Consider the following 16,297-nt stretch of genomic DNA (forward strand, 5'->3'; position numbering starts at 1 on the left):
GAAGACAATATTTTTAAAGGGGTGGTTTTTATTAAACAAAAATGTTAAAATAGTAGTTCCTCCTGGCTCTTGGTTTTAAAGGTGTTTTCATTTAAGAATAACAATTATTTAAAAAATTATACATAGTGAGTTTAAAGTAACGCACCAAATTCATATTCTTGTTATTCTAGTTTTTCAAAACAAGCAAAAAAATGGCCCTTGTAAAATAAGAGGCAAAAACTACAAGATAGAGTTTTCTGTGTGTCAAGATCTTTTTAATTTTTTTACTTTATTTTCTTCTTTTTAAGGTTTTTTAAATTTACTTCTTCAATTTTTTTATACTTATTATCAGAAAGATAAAAGAGTATACCGTTAATAAGTATAATAAATAGTAACCAAAAGTATCGTTTGTCAATAAAAAAATAAAAAATGGCGTCATTATTCCAAAATAATCCAATGATGACACAAACGTTACCTCGGTGTCAGAGTGAGGCATTTACAAAAATAAAATCGACCAGTTCGAGGATGTTTTTGAAAAATAACACAACACAACATAAATATGTATTTTATGCGTTACTTTAAACTCACCCTGAAAAAATTTCATTAATTTATGATTACCTCCTGATGGAAGAAGTATAAAAGAAATAAAAACTTTGAAGGGGTAAACTTTAACTGATTAAAAATTCGAGAGTTTTTCATTTGAAAAAACTTACGTCCACGCTTTAGTCCTAACTAGGAATAACTACGAATTTTATACTAACTTTTATTTATTTATTTTGCAAACAAAATATTACATTGTTCTGACTTTGTTGTTGTACAGTTTACCTATGTTGTTTTTTAGTCATTACCTAAACACTATGCCCTTCTATCACAAAACAGATTTGCAAAATATCAGCCAAGTTTAGACCTTCGTAACTCAAAACTCGTCTAAAACCCCAATTATTACAAGTATACCATGGGTTTCGAAAAATTCAATAATTAAGTGGGATGTGTACCTTTTGTATCTATAGTGTTTTGTGACTTTATGTATTAGGCGTAGGTCTTGTAAAGTTGTGTGAAACACCCTGTACTTCTTTGGCAACATTTGAATTTTTGAAAATTCTTGCCTAATAAAATTATACTTGTCTAACTTTCAAAGACATAATTTTTCTTAAAACTGTGTTGTAGCTAAGAACTTTTCTAGGTCTTTATTTTACAATTCGTTCCGTCAACGTTTTATGCACTTTTCTATATTTTTAGAACCTTTTAGAGACGTTAAAAGTGTAAGTAAACCTAAACTGCTTCAATTTTAAAATTTTTCATTGTTCCAATTTTTCGGGATTTTGGTCGGATTCCGGTACCCGGAGCGTTTATCGGCCCATGACTCCCGGATCTTCAAGTATTAACCGCAGTCACTTCAACATTATTATATCGTTGGAAAGCTCTTTTATTTTATCTGTCTTTTTATTATTATTAATTATTATTATTATTATTATTTTCCCTTCACTGCGTATTGAATTAGCACGTAAATAATTATGCATCAAGTATGAAAACACACAGAAACGCCTAAAATTTGTTGTTTAAATAAATTCTTATCAAAATCTGGATGAGCTTGTGGCTGAAAGTGAGTAATCAGAGCTTGGAAAATTCTTCACTGTTTCTTTGTACAAACGAGTCATGAGTGTTTGCAGAGAAAATGAAGCGAAACTTAATAAATATCAAATAAATTAAGCTCACAATACTTGGCATTAAATACAGACGTAAAAATAAGTGTTTCTAGTGATTTGAATTAATGAAAAATTGGATTGTTCTATGTGGTGAATAGGAAAAATAGGATGTGATAACAGCTGATAAAGACACTATTATTATACTTTTGATCGTTTATTTCAGATTTTGTTATTATTACAATCAGTTATCGCTGTATGTCCTATGTCCCAATTCTCCTCCGTAAGCCATTTCGAGGGCATCTATCATAAGGGTGTAAAATTCTGGCGTCATGAAATAGGGATTATCCCTATTTCCCGTATTCAGAAACCTGTCTTCGCAAAAACACAAAAAAAGCGTTTCGATTGCGACCTGAAATCGATGATTTATTCTCCTTTAATTACTTTCACATCCGTTTACATTCATAACAGAGACGTAAAAAAACGTCACGGTGCCCGCCAAACACACACCCAAAACGACCGGAACGTAGATATATTTCACCTTCAAGGGCTGAAACATCGTTTTTGAAAAGTTAAACTGAGCTGAAAAAATCACCAGAATTATCACAATGCCCAAAATTATGCCACACAACATTATAAAAAAGGACAAGGCGTGCATAAAAATGCAAGCCAATTCATCGATGATTATTGTATCACACAGAAAGAGCCAAAGGAGTCTAACAGCTCGACGGCCTGATTTGAAGATACCTCGACCATGAAGAGCTGAAACAAAACAGTTAATTGTGTTAACAATTTACTGAAATGAAAATACCGGTCATAATGTATGCTTTTCGTGTAAGATAGTCACTCATTTCCCTTAACCACTCAGAACAAACCGCCACTACGCCACAGAAACCAGTGTGTGGTCTGTTTCCAAAACACTCGGTTAGTGGTTTTAGAATTCGCAAGATTGTTATAACCAGAGCACCAGTAGCAATGGTTCCAAGGTGGTAGTGCAACCCCATCCAGAGGGTAAAAAAATACGGACAACACAAAGTTGATTTGTTCCTAAAATCCAACTGTTGTGGTTTTGCTCCCCAATTTTGGGCCATACCTTGCAAAAAAATACGCTTGAATGACACCACTAACAATCAAACATTGACACCCGTTGGCAAAAGCAAACAACCAAAACATCACCACACTTATGAACAACGTGTTCAAAACTCTGCAACAATTAACCGAAAATTTGTTTGGGTTTGGTGATCTTACTTTAGTTCGGTACTGTATGTAATTTTTCCCTCCACTGCGTACAGAAGCAACAACAAGTAAATAATGATCGCGTCAAGGATGAACACGAACAAGATCGTCTAAAATTTGTTATTTGAATAAATTCTTATGAAAATTTGGTAGAGACCTAAATTACTATTAGTGGTTGGACGAGAGTGATCGGAGCTTGGAAAATGATCCTCACTGTTTCTCGGTACAACCGAGCCATGAGGAAAAAGTATTTGCGGAGAAAATGGAGCAAAACCAAGAAAGGTATCAAATAAATCAAGCTCACAATACTTGGCATTAAATACGGACGACCTTGCTTCAAGAAATAGGTGCTCCTAGTGATTTCAATTAGTCAAGAATTGGACAGTTTGGGTGATTACCAGAAACCGATTGTGATAACTGCAGATAAAGACGTCATCACAATTATCAGGGCCATGAAAGTGAATTTGGCACTTACTCGAAAGAGGCCATAAATCAGGAGAATGAGGCCTGGAAATAAAAATAGTGGACTAGTAATTGTTTGGTGTTTTTACCAAGTGCTGCGAAGACCATGACCGTTATTGCATATCGTGCCTTCCAAGTGTTTGAAATTATTTCCTGAAAAAGTTGGTGAATAATGAAAATAAAACGATCAACGAGAAATACTTTACGAAATATTTTTGCACTTTTATGGTCTCCTCAGGTAGCGAGTCCTTCGGAAAACATCTTCCGAAAAATAGGTTACTTGAAGGAACATTTGTTATGAGAGCGTTTGGAAAAATCAAAACTTACAAGTCCGAGGGTTTGCAGTCGGCCAGTTTGACACACGTTGTGGTCACATTCGCGTAAAGTACTACCCTTAATAGACACAATTTTGCAAATTGGTTTTTACAAACGAAAAGCTTACGGAAAGTCACGATAGTCTTCGGGTTTGCAGTCCTCGGGTCGAAAGGAAATCCTCACATTTTTAAAACCGCATAAATTTTCGCAACTGTCGTAGCCGTACCACCACCGTCTCAGATGTTTGTTAAACGAAATGGATAATATGAGTCCTATCTACGGAGAACTATGAGTTAGGAGTTACTTTGGAAAAATGCAGAAATGTTGAGCTCTGCATTCTCAACAGACTGAGAAAAATTGACGACTAAAATTTTCATAACAGTAGAAAAAAAATATTTATAATTTAAAATTTGCGCTTCGTCCCGTATTTTTCAAAACGCTGCGAATACGGTTAAATATATAAGAAAAATGTTCATAAGAAAGTTGTAGAGAATTAAATTTACTTTAAAAATGTCAGCGAGACCATATCTTTATCTTCAACGGTTTAGACCCTAAACTCGTTCAAATACACTCAAGCGACGGATTCGTTTGTTACCGGTGGTTAAGTAACTGAAAGTTAATTTATACCTAAACTGTTGAAGGTAGAAATATGGTGTCCCCAGCTTTTTTATAGAAAATTTAATTCTCTACAACTTTGTTTCTTACACTTCTTTTGTATCTTTAACCGTATTCTCAGCGTTTTGATAAATATGCAACGGTGCGCAAAAAATTATCGTTTAGAATTGTCAATTTGCGTTCCATCTTATATTTCAACGAACGCAGCGAAAACGGTTGAAGATACAAAAATGCGTAAAAAACAAGGTTGTAGAGAGTTAAATTTTGTACAAAAAAGTCCGCGACACCATATTTCTATCTTCAACGGTTTAGGTATAAATTAATTTTCCAATACTTGACCACCGGCCAAATGAAGCAAAACCATCCTTTGAGCGTCTTTGACCAAACTTGGGATCTAAATGGTTGAAGGTGGGGATATGGTCTCGCAGACTTTTTTGTAGCAAATTTAATTCTCTACAACTTTCTTTCTAATATTTTTCTTGTATCTGTAACCGTATTCGCAGCGTTTTGATAAATATGCAACGGTGCGGTGCGCAAACAACTATCGTTTAGAATTGTCAATTTGCGTTCCACCTTATATTTCAGCGAACGCAGCGAAAACGGTTGAAGATACAAAAAAAATGTAAATAACAAAGTTGTAGAGAATTAATTTTTTTTCAAAAAAGTCCGTGACACCATATTTCTATCTTCAACGGTTTAGGTATAAATTAATTTTCCAGTACTTGACCACCGGCCAAATGAAGCAAAACCATTCCTTGAGCGTCTTTGACCAAATTTGGGACCTAAATGGTTGAAGATAGGGATATGGTCTCGCGGACTTTTTTGTAGCAAATTTAATTCTCTACAACTTTCTTCCTAACATTTTTCCTGTATCTGTAACCGTATTCGCAGCGTTTTGAAAAATATGGGGCAAAGTGCAAATTAGTAAAAGTTTGAAATTATTTAAATATAGTTTACGATACATTTTTTGCATTATGTTTTTTTTGCCTTGTGCTAACCGTTATTATAATACAACCATTTATTTAAATAACTGCGCTCTTTGGCGCCACTAACGGAACCATTGAGGATGGGAACGTTTTATTCGTACGTCGTTTCGCATCCTAGCCTTTAGATATCCGTGGTCCTGTCTGAAAATCGGTGGACAACTCACCAATCCGGCGACAAAAGTTATGAAAACTATGAGCATCGTCACGTTGGTACATTTCCGATTTTTGGGCAATTCCGGAAATTCTAGCTTGTCCAAGGGGGTTAATTCCCGAAATTCGTAAATCTGAAACCGTGTTTAAAACGATATTTTTGAGAATTAATTATTACATTCACTGCTGGGACTTTCTTGTAGGCAGGTTCCTCAAACTGGCGACGCATTGCGGTTGTAGAATTGTGATAAGTAATCACAAGAATTTGACAATTTCTGCCACATGGCGGGTGAAATTTAGCGTCAGATTTTGATTGATAGACAGCAACTTTTTTCTCGCTCAATGCGAGACGTTGGAAGTAACGAATGTTTATTTTGCGATGAGTTGTTAATGTTGAGAAAGGTTTCCAGAGCTGGTGTTTGAGAAATTTAGTAAGCTTAGTGCTGCACCGTTCGTATACTATTACATCATCTACATAAACCACTTAGAATCTGGCTTTTAGGGGAAGGTACGCCACAAGTATTGATTCTGAACGTGTTAAGATGTTGGCGTTAGACTTACTCCAAGTCGGAATCAAATTATTTGTTGGCTGCAAACTATGCGACTAACCTTCACATCTACTTAATTATCGCGACTTGACAACTTCAAATCAATTTAAACTTTAATAATGCCCCTCGGAATGAGAAAATTAGATAGATATTTAGCACACACTGCGCTGAAATTCTTTCATTGTGGGGATATTTCACAAACTTTCCTATCAAAAAGTTTCAAAGTAGTTTGGGCACTCACTGTTTCAGGCTTATAAATTACTAAAGCTGCACAAGGATGCTTTATTAGATTTTACGTTAGTTTCTTCGGGATAATAGTCTATTAACACTTTTAATTACATTTCTTTCCATACATTTTTAAATCACCGATAAGGTTGGGTTGAGTTTCCTTTCAGCAAAGCAGCAACTTATGTTTTTATCATTATAATTAAACACTGCGGGTGGCAACCGTTATTTATACACTAACTTCCACAATCCCGCAACTGAAATTAAGACTCATTTTATTATTATAACTCAACTCGACCAACTTTGACACTGAATGCTAAAAATTTGAAGCGCACTTTGTGTCGTCGTCGGAAATTATTTTAAAATAAACGCTTTAATACCAAAGTGTTTTTATTTCATTCCTGGTCGTTACGATCCAATTTAGCACCGGAATACTCCGGTACAAAAAAAGGGGTTTTCATATACGGCACCGCTGTAATCCGTATTAAATTATGTGTTAAACCAATTCAGACTTTCAGACAGTGGGATTATTTGTTTTCTGTCATAATTAATTTTTCCATTAAAAAACTTTGAATGCTGGGTTATTAATGCCCTTGTTCCGAAACAAACACGTTCATTTATTCTTCCAGCCGAAAATTTATTTATAGAGCCACAAAAAATTCCGAAAATACCTTCTAATCCCGCACAAAATTAGCGCTAAAAACATGATTAATGGAAGCACGAGTGCACCGACTCGAAAATATCACCTTCTTTCAGCCGACACAAGCGAAAAGTCCAAACTTGAGCGCTTTTAAATGCTTCCAAAAGGTATAAAGGATAGTAATAAAGCGATCAGTAATAAAATTGATTTTGATCAGTAAAAAATAATAAATGATCATTTATTTTTGCACCGTAAAAAATTTCAATGACTAGTAAACCACGCACAGAATTTTATAAAAAAAATCGTATATGCACAGTATCTAGTTTCAGTTTGCACATTTTAAATAATAAACGCTCAGTAGCTATAGTTCATTTTTTTTTGGTAATAAACTGTCAGTGTCAAAATTCTGTTAAAGACCAGACTGTATCACCCTAAAAGTTCATGTACAACTACTTTTGAAACTCGCTGTATTCTGTATTTGACATTTTGACTACCAGATTTGACATTTTTGAAAATTGAACGTTAGTGTTAATCGCTAATTCGTTAGTCTAAAGATGGTATAAAATAACTAGATATGTTGTTGTACGTGGAGACTACTTGGAAAATTTGGAAATTCAATTTTCCAGGTAAAAAATTACACCAACCTTAATTCAAAAAATTACCATTTATGATAATGGCAACCTGATGGCTTTTAGACAGTTGATTATAAAAAAAAATAGACTACAACACTCGAAAACGTAAAACTCGAAATGTGGATTTCTACACTCTCTAGTTTTGAGATGATATTTACTGTGCATTTATTCTTTTTAGTGTGCATTTATTATTTTTACTGTGCCTTTATTATTTTTACTGTGCTTTTATTATTTTTCTGTGCATTTATTATTTTTACTGTGCATTTATTATTTTTACTGTGCATTTATTATTTTTCTGTGCATTTATTATTTTTACTGTGCATTTATTATTTTTACTGTGCATTTATTATTTTTACTGTGCATTTATTATTTTTACTGTGCAATTATTATTTTTACTGTGCGTTTATAATCTTTACTGTGTAATTATTATTTTTGCTGTGCATTTATTATTTTTACTGTGCATTTATTATTTTTCTGTGCATTTATTATTTTTACTGTGGATTTATTATTTTTACTGTGCCTTTATTATTTTTACTGTGCTTTTATTATTCTTACTGTGCTTTTATTATTTTTCTGTGCATTTATTATTTTTACTGTGCATTTATTATTTTTACTGTGCATTTATTATTTTTACTGTGCGTTTATTATTTTTCTGTGCATTTATTATTTTTACTGTGCGTTTATAATTTTTATTGTGTAATTATTATTTTTTGTGTGCATTTATTATTGTTACTGTGCTTTTATTATTTTTACTGTGCGTTTATTATTTTTCTGTGCATTTATTATTTTTACTGTGTAATTATTATTTTTACTGTACGTTTATTATTTTTGCTGTGCATTTATTATTTTTGCTGTGCATCTCTTCTTCTTACTGTGCATTTAATATTTTTACTGATAAAAAATACTTGTCGTTTAAATAAAATACTGTATGCGCACGTTAATTTTGATTTTTGCCGTTAAACAATAAAGTATACTGATCATTTAATGTTGAACAAAATCGAATTGATTACTGAACGCTTTATGGCTTCCCTCCCGAAATCAAATAGCAATCCTATTAAAATTACATGGACCAGAGCGGTTTCCCAATTTGGGTCTCAAGAAGCCGTCCATTATTTATCCTCGAACAGCCAATAAATATCGTGTTTGCGCTCAAAGATCTAGTTAAAAATGAAATTATGGAAGTGACCGGGTGTCGAAGTCGAAAGAAAAATAAAAGAAACTGAGTTAGGGAAGTGGAAATTCGACCTTAATTCTATGAAGGTTTTTTGCCGTGTGTGTGTCCCGCGGGAAACCTAATAAAATTTTCCGACTTGTAAAAATTGCATGCACGTTTAAGCGCATATCTTTGGAAAAATCAGTTCCAGCATATATAACATAATTAAGCGTTCGCGAACGGTTCATCAGCTTGTTTCTTATACGGAAGCGGGATTTGCGATCATTCGATCATATTACATTCGAACACTTCGTGTGCCATGTGCCCATAACGGCGGACTAAATCAAATAAAATCGGCGATAAAATTTACATTTTCTTATTTTATCTCCTTACCTATGAACCAAATCGTAAGTTCGAATATAGACCAGAATCAGGAATTATTCGCGACGATGGAATTGTTTTAGAATTCAATAGCGCTTTCCGGGAGATTCCCCCCGGATTATTTCCGGTGTGATTTATTCGATTTTTAGTTACCAAATAATTAAATTTGTCATATACTAGTTAAAAACGCGCAGGTGTGTATAAATACAGGGTGAGTTGCTGAAAGTATTTTTTACTGTATCTCATTAACGAACAATCACACATAAACCAGCGTTCTCTATTAAATACTACTTTGCCGTACAGTTCACTGTAATGTTAATTAATTAGGTAATATGAGTCAGTGATTTTTTTTTGTAATTTCTAATAGCATTCTGTCTTAACAAAAAAGTTATTCCTTGCATAGCTCATTGTAATCAAATTATAATTAGTGATTAATTGGACCTTTCCAAGTATTGGCCACTTAATTTTCAAATTAATTTTTTTTGAATTACAAGGAATATGCACTTACAAGCTGTAAATGTTAAGAATTGTAAATGTATTCTCCAATTTTTATTACCAATATTATTCAAAATTTTTGAACTATTTTTAGTCCTGGATAGTTTGATAAGAGTGGTTTTCTGACCATGTCATAAATTAATTTGGTCCAATACACTTTTTTAGAATGATGTTATAATTATTGTGTATTATGGTGCTAGCTTATAATAATTCCCCTAAACACGAAATAATTAACCGTTATATTTTAACAGCCCTAATCTGTTTTATAAATTGATGAAGTTTATTTAGTTAGTTGTGTTTACATGGTTTGTTTATGTTGCAATACAACTTTGACGAGCCGAGAGCGCTTTTAAATTTTACTCGGTTAAAAAATATTTTGAAACGAATGTTTGTTGTCCCTTTGATATAAGCACCAAACAGAAAAATAGCACTGAAGGGCTTATACTCTCTGAAAAAAAGTTAACACACAAAAATCATGTCTTTGTTGTGGGTAATGTTTCAAAAAAAATCCCGGAATAGGTCGATTTTATTTCGTAAATCCGATATTTTTGGTTAATATTTTGTTATAGTACACTTCCTTATTTTTCTGTTAATAATAGTTAATAATAAAATACAATACTGAGTGAATTAATTGTGATGTACATATTTTTGAAATTATTTAATACAATGCGTTTGATTTGTCAATAGTAATAAACTGAAACAACATTAGATTTTTGTTTTTCTGGAAGTTGACAATACACGAAATAGTGGATTAATTTCGTAATTTTCTAACCATATACCTTGCCGGCTAAAATTAGTATTGATGCACCCTGTATATATAATAAAATAAATTATTGAAAATTACACAAAAAAGCTTATTTTTCTGTTCTTGTTTTACTTTATAAGGGTCGATTTTTCTTATTTTTTTTTTAATAATCATACGGGGTGAGTCTGCTAAAAGTATCTCCCACTATATCGCAAAAACTAATACATGGTATCAACGAATCCGGCGGTCTCTATGTCTGTTAATTTTTCAGAATTTTTCTACCCTCCCTTATAATATTAATATTACGACTAAACTTAATTTGTAAACTAGCCGCTATTTTATTTAGAATTTTATTTTCTATTTAAAAAGCCAACGGTTTGGCTAGTTTACAAACTAGCAAAGTTTTCACATTTACTTGTAACATCAATAAAATTACAAATATGAAAATATGAATTAATCGAAATTTTATTATTTCAAGTGTTATTTTAAGGCAAGGATGCTTAAAGATGTTTTCTGGTAAAAAATTCTTGCTGTCACCAAAAGTACGGTTATTTTTTTATTTTTACTTAAATTTACTTAGATAGTTTTTGGGGCTAGCAACATTTTTTTACGGATTTTTATCACAGAACATTTAACAATTTTTTGCAGCCACTTAATAGTAATTAATTAATTCATTTTAGTTGTAAGGAACTGTAAAAGAATTCTAAAAAAAATTATAAAAGTTCTTGCTGTCACCAAAAGTACGGTTATTTAAATTTTTTATTTTTACTTAAATTTACTTAAACATTTTTTGAGGCTAGCAACATTTTTTTACGGATTTTTATCACAGAACATATAACAATTTTTTTCAGCTACTTAATATTAATTAATTAATTCATTTTAGTTATAAGGAACTGTAAACAAATTCTAAAAAAATTATAAAAATTCTTGCTGTCACCAAAAGTACGGTTATTTAATTTTTTTATTTTTACTTAAATTTACTTAAATAGTTTTTGGGGCTAGCAACATTTTTTGCGGATTTTTGTCATAGAATATTTAACAATTTTTTGCAGCTACTTAATAGTATTTAATTAATTCATTTTAGGTATAAAGAATTGAAGAAAAAATCTGAAAAAATTCACATGGATACAGAAAAAATACAATGTTTTTACTAGCAAACGCTGATTTCTAGGCGACTATTTTTTTTTGAGATATAATGACAATATACTTTAGTAGACTCACCTTCTAGGATGAAAACACTTAGTAACATGAAACTTAAACACAAAACATAAGTAAAAACCAAACAAATTAAGGCGTTAACAGGAAAATATAGCATTTTGTGTGAAAGTCTCAATAACTTCTTTAACTGTTTTATTTTAATTTATTCCGTTTTAATTTTTTATTTTGGTTATTAAATCTGTTCGAGAACTTTTAAAAAAATGAACATATGGGCCTGTATGATGTTAAGCACAATTATTATAAAGTTTTATATATAAAAATCGTGCAAGAAAACTGTTTTTGTCCCCATTTGCTGTCGATACTTCACATACAGAAAGAAATATCGACATTGGATTATTCGCACAATATCCGTGGAAGGATTAAAGGACAAGCAAAAGGATCCACTCAGCGTGGGAACGTTGCCACATTTCATTTTTTGTCGTCGAATGATAGATACATATTAAATTTTTTGTGTCACTTCTCCTCGGTGCTGCTAATAATTTAATGATGAATTTGGAATTTGTTGACGCTGCGGTATTTCTTCCCGATCAATTTATCATTTGATTAAAAATCTGTTTGGTGTGCCGTTACCACAGGTGTAAAGGATCATTCCTCGATTTTAGATAGTCGGGTCTTGTTCCCAATTAGCGAATTAGATACTATGACTAATTAGTTACAGATGCGAGGCACGCACTGTTCTCTGCTATCCTTGCTATTCACACACGTCTTCTCATCTAGTTCGCACAAATTTGACACTGGGAATACGTGATTTTTGTGCGCTGATCAATTAAGGAAATTGGTAAACGAAAATTCAGGGTGATTCTTTTACGGCCTTATTGAAATTTTTTAACTTCTAATAAAACTAGAGCTTTGGAATTTTGTACACAATCCAAATCGGCCATTCCGAGTTTAAATAAATTATTTTCAAAATGGCTGTAACCAAACATTTTTATTGCTTTTCTAAATTCACCTTCTTAAACTGAGAAAAATTTACCCAAGTTGTTGGTACTTAAATGTCATAGTTTTTGACATATGTCTTTTTTTTGTAAAAATTTTCATTTGCAATGGTTTATTTAAAATCTCACAGTCCTTGAACCATTTGCGATAAGTTAATAATTTTTTTTAATTCGATAACCGAAGTTTCAAGGAGCCTTCTAGATTTTTCCAAAATGTCAACTGTCAAAATTCAAGGCTAGTATGATTTTTCCAAAATGGTTATCAAAAATCGGCTATAACTCAGTTTTTTCAAATGGATCGGCTCTATTTTCTTAACGGCAATCGAAAATACAGTAATATTTATGGTGATTTTTATCAACACGTCCTATACCTTATCACAGTTTTTGAAAAAAAACACAAAAAAGGGATTTTACTTCGTAATTTTTATAGTTAATCAAGTAGACCTTGCAAAATGGTCAATAATTAATTGCCAAACTTCAACATTTTATATTTTTATATTTAGTTTTTAGCTGGTTTATTATCGAATAAGCAACAAAACAATAAAATTAAATTATAGTTTATGCTAACTTAGTGAATTTTGTAAACTAACTCAGCCCGTTTGTCAATTTTTTTGTTAAAATTTTCATTTGCAAGGGTTTACCTAAGATAGCACAGCTCTTGAACCCTTTGCGATAAGTGAATATTTTTTTTGCATTCTATAACCGAAGGTTTGAAGAGGTGTCTAGATTTTTCGAAATTGTCAATTATCAAAATTCAAGGCTAGTATGATTTTTCCAAAATGGTTATCAAAAATCGGCTATAACTCAGTTTTTTCAAATGGATCGGCTCTATTTTCTTAACGGCAATCGAAAATACAGTAATATTTATGGTGATTTTTATCAACACGTCCTATACCTTATCACAGTTTTTGAAAAAAAAACACAAAAAGGGATTTTACTTCGTAATTTTTATAGTTAATCAAGTAGACCTTGCAAAATGGTCAATAATTAATTGCCAAACTTCAACATTTTATATTTTTATATTTAGTTTTTAGCTGGTTTATTATCGAATAAGCAACAAAACAATAAAATTAAATTATAGTTTATGCTAACTTAGTGAATTTTGTAAACTAACTCAGCCCGTTTGTCAATTTTTTTGTTAAAATTTTCATTTGCAAGGGTTTACCTAAGATAGCACAGCTCTTGAACCCTTTGCGATAAGTAAATATTTTTTTTTTGCATTCTATAACCGAAGGTTTGAAGAGGTGTCTAGATTTTTCGAAATTGTCAATTATCAAAATTCAAGGCTAGTATGATTTTTCCAAAATGGTTATCAAAAATCGGCTATAACTCAGTTTTTTCAAATGGATCGGCTCTATTTTCTTAACGGCAATCGAAAATACAGTAATATTTATGGTGATTTTTATCAACACGTCCTATACCTTATCACAGTTTTTGAAAAAAAACACAAAAAAGGGATTTTACTTCGTAATTTTTATAGTTAATCAAGTAGACCTTGCAAAATGGTCAATAATTAATTGCCAAACTTCAACATTTTATATTTTTATATTTAGTTTTTAGCTGGTTTATTATCGAATAAGCAACAAAACAATAAAATTAAATTATAGTTTATGCTAACTTAGTGAATTTTGTAAACTAACTCAGCCCGTTTGTCAATTTTTTTCTTAAAATTTTCATTTGCAAGGGTTTACCTAAGATAGCACAGCTCTTGAACCCTTTGCGATAAGTGAATATTTTTTTTTGCATTCTATAACCGAAGGTTTGAAGAGGTGTCTAGATTTTTCGAAATTGTTAATTATCAAAATTCAAGGCTAGTATGATTTTTCCAAAATGGTTATCAAAAATCGGCTATAACTCAGTTTTTTCAAATGGATCGGCTCTATTTTCTTAACGGCAATCGAAAAAACAGTAATATTTATGGTGATTTTTATCAACACGTCCTATACCTTATCACACTTTTTGAAAAAAAAAACACAAAAAAGGGATTTTACTTCGTAATTTTTATAGTTAATCAAGTAGACCTTGCAAAATGGTCTATAATTAATTGTCAAACTTCAACATTTTATATTTTTATATTTAGTTATTAGCTGGTTCATTATCATATAAGCAGCAAAACAATAATATTTAATTATGGTTTATGCTAACTCAGTGAATTTTGTAAAGTAACTCAGTCCGTTTGTCAATTTTTTTCTTAAAATTTTCATTTGCAAGGGTTTATTTAAGATACCACTGCTCTTGAACCCTTTGCGATAAGTGAATAATTTTTTTTTTGCATTCTAGAACCGAAGGTTTGAAGAGTTGTCTTCAGATTTTGTGAAATTGTCAACTGTCAAAATTCATGGCTAGCATAATTTTTTCAAAAGACTGCTACAACTCAGTTTTTTCGAAGGCAATCGAAAGCATATCGATATTTATGGTGACTTTTCTCAAAACGTCCTATACCTTGTCTTTTATAGTTTTTGAAAAAAATCACAAAAAACGGATTTTTACGTCATTTTCATAGTTAATCAAATAGACCTTGTAAAATGTCAACAATTATTAAACTCCAATATTTTATTTAGTTTTTAGCTGGTTCATTATCGAATAAGCAACATAACAATAATATTTAATTATAGTTTATTATAACTTCGTGAAGTAATTAAATCTGCTATCGAATTTTGAACTTCTTGAGTAAAAATGGTGGACAAATCTAACATTTCTTTTAATTAATGGCAAAATTTTATCGTATTTTTCAAAAGTTTACTCGATTAAAAGTGAAAATAATAAGCTAGAATTCTGTTTTTTGTCACTATTTCAAACTAACTTTACTTCAAAAGCTATGACAGATAAGTACACTCCTTCGTTGTGCTCTAAAACTGTTCCTGTGCCACAATAGAACGTCTTATAAAACTCGTATAATAATATACTATACTATAGGCGAATTCAAGAATGCAATAAAAATAGGTGGTAACCACTTAAAATTTCAAAGTTAGCGATAATTTCTCGCAGTTTCGGAAGTTCAGCCATCTTGAAAATAATGTTGTTGAATTCAAAATGATCGACGTGGATCGTATATAAAATTTTAACGCTCTACTTATATTACAAGTTAAAAAGTTGGTAATCTAGGCCTGTATAGTTGAATAGTGATTTCATATTTAGAAAGGCTAATGAAACGCGCTAGGGTTGCGCTGCGCATGAAAGTATTTGTGAGTCTTTTGGGTATTTTAAAGTCGGCTTGAATTTATTGCATAACTTATCTGTAGATTAAACTTAGTTACATGACTGCTTCTAATTAACTAAGTGGCTTCAGTCAACATCCCTTGAAGCTCTGCAGATCCCATACATACGCCGCAAATTTATGTGTGTATATTGCATGATTTTCAGTTAATTACAACTCGAATTCTGGAAGTATCGAGCATTATTATCGCTGTCCAGGGTCGTAACTGCCATTAATGAGAATAGCGCGGGGACGAGATAAAATTAAGACGCGAAATGAGGCGTTTTTGCGGTGTTTCTTGCGGCGTTTCGCGTTTATAATTTGTCAGAATTTAAAATGTTTGGGCTTTTTTCGCTCGGGTTATAAAATGTAAAGTTGTCGGTCTTTCGAGAGTCGGGCAGTGCTGCCGTCGTCTAAATCCCGTGATATATAATGGCCTGGCATTGACTAACGTACGCAATTAATCTCGCATTACGCGTAAGCTAGCGTATCCGGAAGTCAGGAGGACGTTTTGTAGGGAGATGCTGCTCCAGGTCTCGCTGCGTTATCTTGACTTATACGAGACTAGGGATGACGGGCACTCCAACCCCGCGTTCTGCTTTCTGACTCCGTACTGATATTGGATTTTAATATTGAACAACTCTCGGCCTTAATCCCATGCTTAATCTTCGATCAAAACCCATCAGCTAATTGAGGACTCCTGTCTCCTAAATTATTCTTCAACGCATGCAAATCCACATATC

General features: G+C 31.9%; 1 protein-coding gene and 1 long non-coding RNA gene across 3 annotated transcripts in view; one reads left to right on the forward strand and one right to left on the reverse strand.

Moving 5' to 3' along the window:
• The window catches only part of LOC107397510 (uncharacterized), a 55,901-nt gene that overhangs the window by 31,636 nt on the left and 7,968 nt on the right, over positions 1 to 16,297 (forward strand). The window lies entirely within an intron of this gene.
• Positions 1,835 to 5,743, reverse strand: LOC658553 (choline transporter-like protein 2). Of its 2 annotated transcripts, none has more exons than XM_008193433.3 (14): positions 5,565 to 5,743; positions 5,401 to 5,520; positions 3,763 to 3,911; positions 3,648 to 3,713; positions 3,527 to 3,599; positions 3,410 to 3,473; positions 3,257 to 3,365; positions 3,025 to 3,211; positions 2,871 to 2,968; positions 2,716 to 2,826; positions 2,434 to 2,669; positions 2,218 to 2,384; positions 2,083 to 2,172; positions 1,835 to 2,034 (listed from the first exon to the last, which is right to left on the reverse strand). In XM_008193433.3, the coding sequence occupies exons 1-14, from the start codon at positions 5,613 to 5,615 to the stop codon at positions 1,867 to 1,869; spliced, it is 1,689 nt and encodes a 562-aa protein (XP_008191655.1). In that variant the 5' UTR covers positions 5,616 to 5,743; the 3' UTR covers positions 1,835 to 1,866. The 2 variants fall into 2 exon arrangements, with proteins under 2 accessions (XP_008191655.1, XP_015833332.1); XM_015977846.2 differs by having other exon boundaries at positions 3,763 to 3,907; positions 5,565 to 5,713.

This window comes from Tribolium castaneum, chromosome 1 (assembly GCF_031307605.1).
Source record: "Tribolium castaneum strain GA2 chromosome 1, icTriCast1.1, whole genome shotgun sequence".
NCBI lineage: Eukaryota > Metazoa > Arthropoda > Insecta > Coleoptera > Tenebrionidae > Tribolium > Tribolium castaneum.